Consider the following 10,738-nt stretch of genomic DNA (forward strand, 5'->3'; position numbering starts at 1 on the left):
ATCAGCTTGTTCTTTGTATCTATGAGTTTGTTTCTGTTTTGTTTGTTCATTTGTGTTGATTTTTAGATTTCACATATAAGCGAAATAATACAGTATTTGTCTTTGTCTGCATGACTTATTGTACTTAATGTAATATTCTCTAGTTCCATCCATGTCGTTGCAAACTGGTTTTGCTGTTGTTGGTAGTGGTGGTGTTGACTTGTATGATTTTTTTACATATTTTGGATATTAGTCCCTTGTCAGATATATGATGTACAAATATTTTCTCCCATTCAGCAGGTTGCCTTTCCATTTTGTTGATGGTTTTCCTTGCTGTATAGAAGATTTTTAGTACGATGTAGTCCCACTTATTTACTTTTGCTTTTGTTGCTCTTGTTTTTGATGTCAGATTCAAAAAATCATCACCAAGGAACTTACTGCCTATGTTTTCTTCTAGGAGCTGTTCTCTGGTTTCAGGTTTTACATTCAAGTCTTTAATCCGTTTTGAGTTAATCTTTGTGTACGATATAAGATAGTGGTCAAGTTTCATTTTTTTGCATGTAGCTGTCCAGTTTTCCTCACACCATCTATTGAAGAGACTGCTCTTTCCCCAAAAATTGGCTCCTTTGTTATGAATTAATTGATCATATATGCAGGAGTTTGTTTCTGGGCTCTCTATTTTTGTCCATTGATCTATGTGTCTGTTTTTATGTCAATACCGTACTGTTTTAATTACTATAATTTTATAATATAGTTGCAATCAAGCAATATGATGCTCCAGCTGTGTTTCTTCTTTCTCAAGATTGTTCTGGCTATTCTAGGTTTTCTGTAGTTTCATAAAAATTTTAGGATTATTTGTTCTATTTCTTTAAAAATGCCATTGGAATTTTGATAGAGATTGCATTAAATCTGTAAATTGCTTTGGGTAGTATAAACATTTTACCAATATTGATTTTTCCAATCCTTTAGCACAGAATAGCTTTCCATTTATTTCTGCCTTTGTCAATTTCTTTCATTAACGTCTTATAGTTTTCAATATACAGGTCTTTCACCTTATTGGCTAAATTTAAACCTAAGTATTTTATTCTTTTCGATGCAATTGTAAATGAGATTGTTTTCTTAATTTCTCTTCCCAATGGTTTATTAGTTGTGTATAAAAATACAAGTAGATTTTTGTGTAATCATTTGTGTCCTGCAACTTTACTGAATTTATTTATTAATTCAAAAATTTTTGATGGAGTCTTTGGGGTTTCCTATATATAATATCATGTTATCTGCAAATAGAGAGTTTTACTTCTTTCTTTTTGATTTGGATGCCTTTTATTTCTTTTCCTTGCCTAATTACAGTAGCTAGGACTTCTAACACTACTTCAAATAAAAGTGGTGAGAGCAGACATCCTTATCTTGTTCCTGATCTTAAAGTATGTGCTTTCGGCTTTTCACAATTGGATGTAATGTTAGTTGTGGGCTTGTCATATATGACCTTTATTATGTTGAGTTATGTTACCTCTATGCCCACTTTGTTGAGAGTTTTTGTCATAAATGGGTGTTAAATTTTGTCAAATGCTTTTTCTATTGAGATGATTATATGATTTTTATCCTTCATTTTGTTAATGTAATGTATCACATCGCCTGTTTGTGAATGTTCAATTATCCTTGCATTCCTGGAATAAATTCCAGTTGATCATAGTGTATGATTCTTTTAATGTATTTTTCAATTCTGTTTGCTAGTATTTTGTTGAGGATTTTTTCATCTATATTCATCAGGGATTTTGACCTATAATTATATTTTCTTGAGGCACCCTTGTCTGGTTTCGGTGTCAGGGTAAATCTGGCCTCATAAAATAAGTTGGGAAGAGTTCCCTCTTCTGCTATCTTTTGGAAGAGTATGGGAAGAATTGGTATTAATTATTCTTTGAATGTTTGGTAAAATTCACCAATGAAGCCACCTGGTTCTGGACTTTTGTTTTGGGGCGAGGTTTTTGATTACTGATTCAATCTTCTTACCAGTGATCAGTCTTTTCAGATTTTCTATCATGATTAAGTCTTGGTAGGTTGTATGTTTCTAGGAATTTATCCATTTCTTCTAGATTCTATAATTCATTGGCATATGATTTTTCACAGTAGTCTCTTATGACCCTTTGTATTGGTGTGGTATCAGTTGTAATATAGCCTCTTTCATTTCTGATTATATTTGAGTTCTCTCATTTTTTCTTGGTAAGCCTAGTTAAAGGCTTGCCAATTTTGTTTATCTTTTCAGTGAGTCAGCTCTTATTTTCATTGATCTTCTCTATTGTCATTTTAGTCTCTATTTCATTTATTTTTGCTCTAATCTTTTTTATTTCCTGCCTTCTACTAACTTTGGGCTTTGTTTGTTCTTTTTCTAGTTTCTTAAGATATAAAGTTAGGTTGCTTATTTAATATTTCTTGTTACTTGAGGTAGGCATTTATCACAATTAGCACTTCTCAGAAATGCTTTTGTTGTATCTCACAAATTTGGTATATTTCCATTTTCATTAACTCAGATATTTTTAATATATTGAAATTATATTTTCATTAGACTTTTCAGGAGCAACTCCTTATGTAAAAAGAAAATATAACATATTTAAGATAATCAAATAAAGAAAGTATAAGCCAAAAATTTTATTTCCAGAAAACTCTTTCAAAACATAAAAGGCATAAACTATTATCAATATTTAAGAACTAGAGGATGTTACCATGAGCCCTTCATGAGGAATCAATTAAAGAACAAGCTTCATACAAGCAAAATGACAAAGAAGATATTAGCATAGGCTTGAAGGTGAGCATTAAATATATAATTACCTGTAGAGGCAAAAATAAATAAGGGGGCAAGAGGGGAGGGTAAATATAGAATGTAATGGCTATATGTTCTGACAGTGTAGGTATAGTACAACTTCATATAATTGTATTATAAGACTTTTTAAGTGGGAGGTGAGAATGGAGAAAGGATATGCAAAATGTTTTAATGTATTATGTAATTATTTTAAAAGTAGTATCAGTATTATTATTCTGAGAGTACTGTATATTTAACAGGATAAGAATGAGTAATTATGGAATAATTTAATCATATCACTCGCTATGTCCTTGAGAATCAGAAATTCTTTAATTTGAATTGGACATATCCATGGCCTGATGAAGTTGGTTTGCACTAGCTAGTAAGAACAGATTGTGCATATCTCCACATTCTGTGACTTCATGTTGTTATATTGAAATCAGTCATGAAGGAGGTATTTACAACATGGAATTGGGAAATATTACCAATTTTTTTTTTAAAGAGATAGTCAGTTGTTAACATTTATCACACCCCACTATATATTGTAACTCTTGATTCCTTGGTTAGTCTGTTAAAATACCATTTCTCACTAAAGAAACCAGAGAATTTTGGATAAAGAGTTGTTTAAGGTCTGAAACAAAAAATGTACAATATGAGCCCAGAACAACTTGTCATGCAGAGGACAATGCAACTATCAAAGATACTAGCATCATGTCAATAGGACCTGGCAGCCAATCTGACAGGCTCACTCACTCTGAGCTCCAGAGCTAGGGCACTAGCTTGAAAGGTGCCAGAGACATACAGGGAAGTGCTAAATCGTCTGGCTTTAGGTCAAAGGTTGGAGGGGCAGCTTTCTCCCAAACAGAAGTACAAGCAGAAGTTATTGTTCCTTTGTTGAGCCCTCCCCTCACCCAGGCTGCACATGCAGGTGAGCACCTACTAACTAGCCTGTGAATCCCAGGCACACCAATACCTAGAGTGCCATTCTCTCATCTCTACCCTCGGTATCATTTCCCACCATTATATGAAAAATGATTGAGATACCAGTTTCTTCAGAAAGTATTGCTTAGAAAATAAATTTTTAAAATAAATTAAATGGCATTTAAATATCATGAAAGAGTTTAAAATCACTCCTACATGTTATTTCAGTTAATATTGAGGCTCAGAGGGGTAAATAACTAGATCACTGACGATTCAGCCAGTAAAGAGGCAGAGCTAGCAGTTATGCCCAGGCCTTCTAAGTCAAAAATCCCAGAGCATGTCCAGAGGGGGACAAATGGTACCCTATTTGGTCCAGGCCTCACATTCACAGAAAGCTGCGAATTTTGTTGTTAGGTATTAGCTCCAATAACGTTATACACAGAGTTTAAGAGATACTTCATCAGGATTAAAAATATATATATATCCATTACACAAGTCTAAATTTTGGGGGGTTTCTTTGTAGCATTATTTTGGCATTTTGATTTTTCAGTATACTAGAAAAGTTGCCCAGTCCTCTCTTAGCACCTTGGCAAATCTCCTCTTTTTGTTTTTTGTTTTTTTGTTTTGCTACATGACATCTCTAAAAATGTTGCTTACTTCCTGTCACTTTTCCATCTGGATATAACAATGGCTGGATTTTCCTTGTTTTACACTCCAATTGTACATTTACCTTATTCTCCTCTCACCTCCCTAAAAAAAGCATTTTTTTGCTGACCTATGCACACCATAAACCCTAATAAGACCAGGTGTCCTCACTTGCCCCTGTCTGTGAGGGTCTGCAGTTTGCCAACAGGCATGAGGTCTGTGAACTTTTCTCTCTAGAGAACCAAGTGGTCAGATGCATCTTTCTGCCCTGAAAAATTAATTTCTGCCAGGGATGATGTGGGTGGATTCAAATAGCAAAGGGAGCCTTTGGATTATTTTAAATTATTCTATCTGCAGGCCTCAATTCTTTCATCCATAAAAGGAAGAAAATAACATTCTGTAATAAAAATTAATGGAAGATCATCAAGGGCTTTCCAGCATTGTAAATACAAAATGTGACAGAGAATGCCAGGCTCTGAACTTTAATACCTTCTCTAGTCCTTAACTGAGCACAACAGCTACCTATCTGAAAGCAGTCAAGTTTTCCATTTGCAGTTTGAATTACAGACCCTCGTAAGCATCTTTTTTAGTCATTCTCCTTGCATCATAACTAGGCTGTGTTCATAAGCATGCTCTGCTTTGTCACCACTTTGGTGGCAAATGATTTGATGAAGCAACCAGATCCCCGACCCCCATGAGCTGCATCCTCCCTCTGTCCCCTCACACTCATAGATCACAGTAATGACAGAGTGGCATTGTCCAGCTATGGATGGACTCCAGCAGATCCATCTCCAAGATCTTCTTGCATCCTGAGTGCCTGGGGGTGACTAAGGATCTTCACAAGCCAACCATTGTTAACTGCTTTCCATCTTTTCCCTTTCCCTATGTATTAAAGCTTTTCAGGAAATTGGTGAAGTGAAATATTCTCCAGCAGAGGAAATAATACAAAGCTTAAAAGTTGTTTCTAATGGAATGGTGAGATGATTCAACTACTTTTCTTTGAGCAAAAATAATAATAATAAGGTAACCTGAGGCAGCCCCTGGGATTTCATTATTGCTAGATTGGAGAGAAGCATAATGGCTTTAGATGAACAGATTTTTCTTTTAATTTGTTATAGCACTTTGGGGTGAAGAGATGGGAAAGACAGGTGCTAGACAATAGAATAAACCTGGTACCAGCTTATTTACGTAATTTTGTATAGACATATGTTCATAAATGAAGTATGAAGTGACTATGTTGAATATTGAAAATAAGTATTTTGGAAAACAATCTATGTTCACTACTCAGCTGTAAAATGACTGAACAGTTTATAAAATACCCCTTGCTTCTTTGTGGAAATTACTGGTCTTTTAAGCTGTGTGTGCAGTTTTAAGAAAACACAATCTTTTAGGCTATTGTTTAAGATAATTCGTAAGAATGCATTCCCTAGGTAGATGAGATCTTGGGTGGGAATGGGGAAGAGAAGAGAAACCTTTTACACTTCTCACTGATGTTGGCTGGTCCATTAGCCATTTCTTCATGATCAAATGCTACTGGGAGGACTGGAAAAGTATGTGAAGCAAAGATTATAAACAGCAATTTTTGCAGGGCAAATTGCCTCCTAAATGAGGGAATGGAGGATTTAAATGTGAACATAATGGTCTCTTTCGCTGCATGCAAAGGTTTGTGCTGTGTGAGAAACTAAATCCTAACTCTCTTTTGGCAAGTATTCCTTAACAGGCCTCACAGATATCTGAAACCAATTTTAACCCACTCTGGTCCTCCGCTGACCACAACATTACCTGAATGGTGTGGTCCAATTTCCAGGCTGCTCACCAGTCCTCAAGCTTATGGAGTGAGTAAATGACCCAAGCTGGGAAAGGAGTGGTGAAAATTTATGAGCCCCGGAACCTCAAGGCTATTCCTTCCTGGCTTGAGAAGGAAACATTTTTAAAATTCATTGTACCACAAAGCTTTTCTCTTCTTTTTTCAGTTTTTGGTGATGTGGGTTCATTCTTCTTTTAAAAATGCAATTTTTATTGTTACCAATATTTTTAACCATAAAATGAATTTAGAAAATATAAAAGAAGTAATGTGTCATCACAAACTTCTGTATTTAGAGATTTCAAACTTTGAGCTTGTGCTTTATAGCTCAAGGCAGTGAAATAAAAAAAATTCTGAGAAGCAATTAGAATCATTAGCAGCAAATATGAGTGGCAGGGATTGCAAAAGAACAACTCTTGGCGTTTGGGACACCCTTCCAGGTTGTCCAGCCGGCCACCTTACATAAACAGAAAAAAAGCATCACTGACATGTTTATGGCACTACAGCCTGAGGCAGTGGTTCTCAAAGCCGGATTCCTGGACCAGCAGCCTCAGCATCACTTGGGAACTTGTTAGAAGTGCAAAGTATCAGGTCCCACTTCAGACACTCTGAGTTTGGGGCCCAGCATCTGTGTTCTAAGAAGCCCTCTGAGTGATTCCTGTACGGGCTAACATTGGAAACCACTGATCCGAGGTCACCTTGCCAGGGCTATTCTACGAGTAATTTTGCATGACCTTCCCAAAGCCAATGGAAGAAGGATTGAGATCCTAATTGTTTCCTTCAAGGGAACCTTTGTTTGAGGAAAATATTGACCAGAGCTAGTTAGTCTCTCCCATTATCCACTAGTTGCTTCCAACCATTTTTAGTCTTGTGACACTCATCCCAAGAAATACGTTGTGAGGACACACTTTTTATTTTTTTTTAAATATAACAGAAACTATGTTTTGAGAATTTTGTGATAGTCTAAAACCAGCATTATAGTGTTACAAAACCAATATTGAGAATCATTCCATACTCTGAGGTCACAGGATTCTGCTGTCTCCTGAATCCTCTCAACTCCATTAGATACCAATGCAAGAAACCTATTGAGTTCTATTTTAACGCCCTTAACTCAGCGAAGTACTCAATTATAAAGCACTCTCTACTGACTCTTATCTTAGTTCCTAGAGACCTCTTATGGTTGTGTTATGGTGTCAACGCCAACTCAGAGAAATGCTTCCCATACCCATGGTGATAGAAAAGGCAGTATCTGCTATAGCAGAAACTTCAGCCAAGGCAAGACAGGGCAGTTTAAAAAAGGAAAATGAACACCCTATTTTTTTATACTGTAGAGCTGCTACTGTGTCCTACCTTCATCATGAAGTGACTCAGCTATCTCCCTCTCTCCCCAAAATCCAGGAACAGCTAAAGGAGGATGATGTGGAATGCATTGTAAATCAAGATGAACTAGCCATGAATTACCAAGAGCAAGCCACCTCACCCTGCAGTCCTCCGGCAAGGCTGGGACTGGACAAGAAAGCTTCACCCCAGACTCCAAACAAGGAAAACATTTACGAGGGGGACCTCGGCCTAGGAGGCTATGAACTCAAGCTTGAGCAAACTCTGGGTCAATCCCAGCTGAATTAATGGGCATGAACAGTACAGATGTAATCACAAGTAATGCAGGGCTCACTGAGGTATACAAGCCAAGATGACAAGGCAGTACAGAGGAGAGGTAGAAAATACATTAAGAACATAAATTGGAGAGATTAAAACCTTGTCATATGTAAGCTCTGGTGCCCAAAGAAATGAGAATTTATTATTATCCTTCTATATTATGCAGCTGAATTTAAGTTTTGATGGCAGCCATTTTTATTAATGAATTTGGCAGGGGTGGGAAAGGTGGAAATGGGAGGGAGTCACAAGATGAGCTGCTGTAGGAATGAAACACATGCCCCCATGTCTGTAGGTTGTTTCTTCTCTCTATGCAGCTTTTCAAGCCCTTCACTTAGATTTTGAGTTTTATTATCATCATCAGGCAGAATTTAAAAATAAGAAAAAGTTTCTGAGCATAAACATATTGTTCCTAAGTTGAAGGAAAAGCCCAGTTATTTAGCAAGTGATAAGTTTTATATTTTTAGGACCTAGACTCCCATTTATACTCAATGATCCCAGGACTATTTGCAGAGCCTAGATAAATGCTCAATACCACTGCTGATGGCCTCCCAGAATTTATGTCACATGGGGACCACTGTTGTTATTGGTATCCTTTTCAAGCTGTTTCTGTTGAATGAAGGGGTTGGTTACAGTTGAGTGTACCCTGCACTAAATACAGTTCTTCTTTCCAACTTGGTAGAACCCCTTTCAAGGGAAAGCTGATTTCTTTTCCCTATACCATGTTTCACCTGAAAAATGAGCCTTCCTGTCCTTGCTTGCATTTGAATCACTTCTTGGGTCCCCTCTGTATGCCGGGTAATGAAATTTCACAGCACAGGTTGCTCTGTATATGGCAGGAGACAGTGAAGAAGCCTTGACCTGTCCTCTGATTTCGACACTCACAGCTGATTAGCAGCACAAGAGCAAGAGTGAGAGAAGCAGAGCTAATGACGTGGACTATACCGAGGAGTCAGGAGACAGCATCAGGACTCCCCCCATGAGACCTGGCTCATAATCCATGACAGAGTGACCAACACAATAGCTTTTAATCCAGCTACATGACCTGTGCCTTTAAGCTATAAAGATACCTCAATCCTAGTTTTTTCTTGAAATACAGATGTCAATATTAGACTCAAAAAAAGAAGACTCCTGATGCCTAGGCTATTATGAGTCTGCTTCAAGAAAGTAGGAAATGACATCTTCCTTAGGCCCAGAATTTGGAAGTAATATATGCTTTGCTGACCAGTTGTTAGGCCTTAAACATTAACCATGGTGGTGTCAGGCACACTGCTATATGCACATCAATTTTCTTGTTTTCCAAACAGTAGAATCCAGGGGCACAAACTGCTTTGTATTCAGCTAAGTATAATCTGGTCATTCCAGGTAAATATGGCAAATGGTGCAGCATGAAGTTTTCTAATTTGACTTAATGCTAATAAAATTTTGTTATAAAATATAATTATATCCACCGATACTTTATTTAAGGCATTTTCTTTGTCTGTATTAATTGGCATTTCTAAGCCATTGTACTTAAAATGATAAGTGAAGCAGGCACTGAAAGATAACATAAGGGAGACACAAGGGTCCTCTGATATGAGGAAGAGCCCATAGAGACTGCCAGGCCACGTCATCCTTCAGTGATGGCAGTGCAAAGAACAATGTTGACTGGGAGGATATGCCACAGAAGGGAAAGCCAAGTCAAGCAGCCTCCTCCTCTCACACTGCAGGCAACCAGAAGTCATGAGGAGCCTTGAAAATAAGGGAAGGAGATAATAGAGGAGAAAGAAAAGAAAGACAGAAGATAAAGATTCATCTTATTTCTGTCCTTATTATGTGAAAAGGAGAGAAGAGAGTTTGGTATTTTGTGTCTTTCCTTTTGTGTATAGAAAGACACACCAGGGAAAGAGAAGATCCCCTCAAAATAGACAAACATCAGTGGGGGCAGGAGTGGAGAAAAGGTAGAAAAATATGACATACCAGATGGAAATGAGAGGGGTAGGAAGGGGAAGGTACGCAATCTAAATTCATCACTAACTCACTAAGAGGACATAGAAAAAAATAGCCTCCTGCTCCACAGGAAAAGACCTTTTTATGCTTAGGAAAAAAATCTCTCTCCAGCTAAACATCATGAACCATTACAAACAAGGAGAATGAAAGGCTGTGTAATCTGGGTTGGATCACCTATTCCTGCTGACTCCAGGTAGGTACCCTACTGTGAATTTGAGAAAATTGTGCCCTGCCCAATCTGTAAAATGTGTTCTAGTTTCAAGAGGTGATTATCAGTCTTATTCTCTCCGAATCAGCCCAAGAACCAAACAGAGGCTAGTGTCCCAGTTAGTAATTCATGAAAACAAATTTTCTTTATGCTCCTCTTGTGAAGGATAATAATTTATGATCTTAAGAAATGCTGTGTGCTTGGATTAGCGGCATCAGAACTGTGAAATTCAAACCTATTATTTACTGCCATTTTCTAATGAATAATAAAGTCAAAGGAGCTTTATTCAAACCACCAACACTTCCACTCATTATTACAGCATCAAGCAGGACTCTAATAATTAATTTACTTATAGTTCTTTCTTATACTTCTTACCTTGTGTACATCACACACACATTCATTCATGTGTACATACACATGGTGTGCACGCACAAACACTCACACACATGCACAGAGTTCCATTGGCTGTCAGGGCCTCAGTTAGAGCTTCTATGATGTTTCTCCATTACTCAGAGAAATATCTGAGAAAGTCTAAAGGCTGGTGGCAAGTGCCATTAGGGTCTTCATTCATGAAATTTCTAGATATTTTTTGGATGCCAACTTAAGGATATATAACAAAACTGAAAATTCAAATACCCTTTAAATGACCGATTTCACATGTAGAACTTTTATTCTAGGTATTTGAGAATAATATACATACAAAACATATTTACTAAAACAACTGAATTTTCATCTTGGTTAAATA

The 10,738-nt window shown here is 37.0% G+C and overlaps 1 protein-coding gene across 1 annotated transcript in view; it reads left to right on the forward strand.

Moving 5' to 3' along the window:
* SLC9A9 (solute carrier family 9 member A9) overlaps positions 1-8,024 on the forward strand; it is a 514,150-nt gene extending 506,126 nt beyond the window's left edge. The window contains exons 15-16 of the mRNA XM_011364440.2: positions 6,069-6,174; positions 7,542-8,024. Coding sequence (XP_011362742.1) covers positions 6,069-6,174; positions 7,542-7,769 — 334 coding nt within the window. The 3' untranslated portion in view covers positions 7,770-8,024. The remainder of the gene's footprint in view (positions 1-6,068; positions 6,175-7,541) is intronic.
* Positions 8,025-10,738: the final 2,714 nt, after the last annotated feature.

Source organism: Pteropus vampyrus, unplaced genomic scaffold (genome assembly GCF_000151845.1).
Source record: "Pteropus vampyrus isolate Shadow unplaced genomic scaffold, Pvam_2.0 Scaffold97, whole genome shotgun sequence".
NCBI classification, from domain to species: Eukaryota; Metazoa; Chordata; class Mammalia; order Chiroptera; family Pteropodidae; genus Pteropus; species Pteropus vampyrus.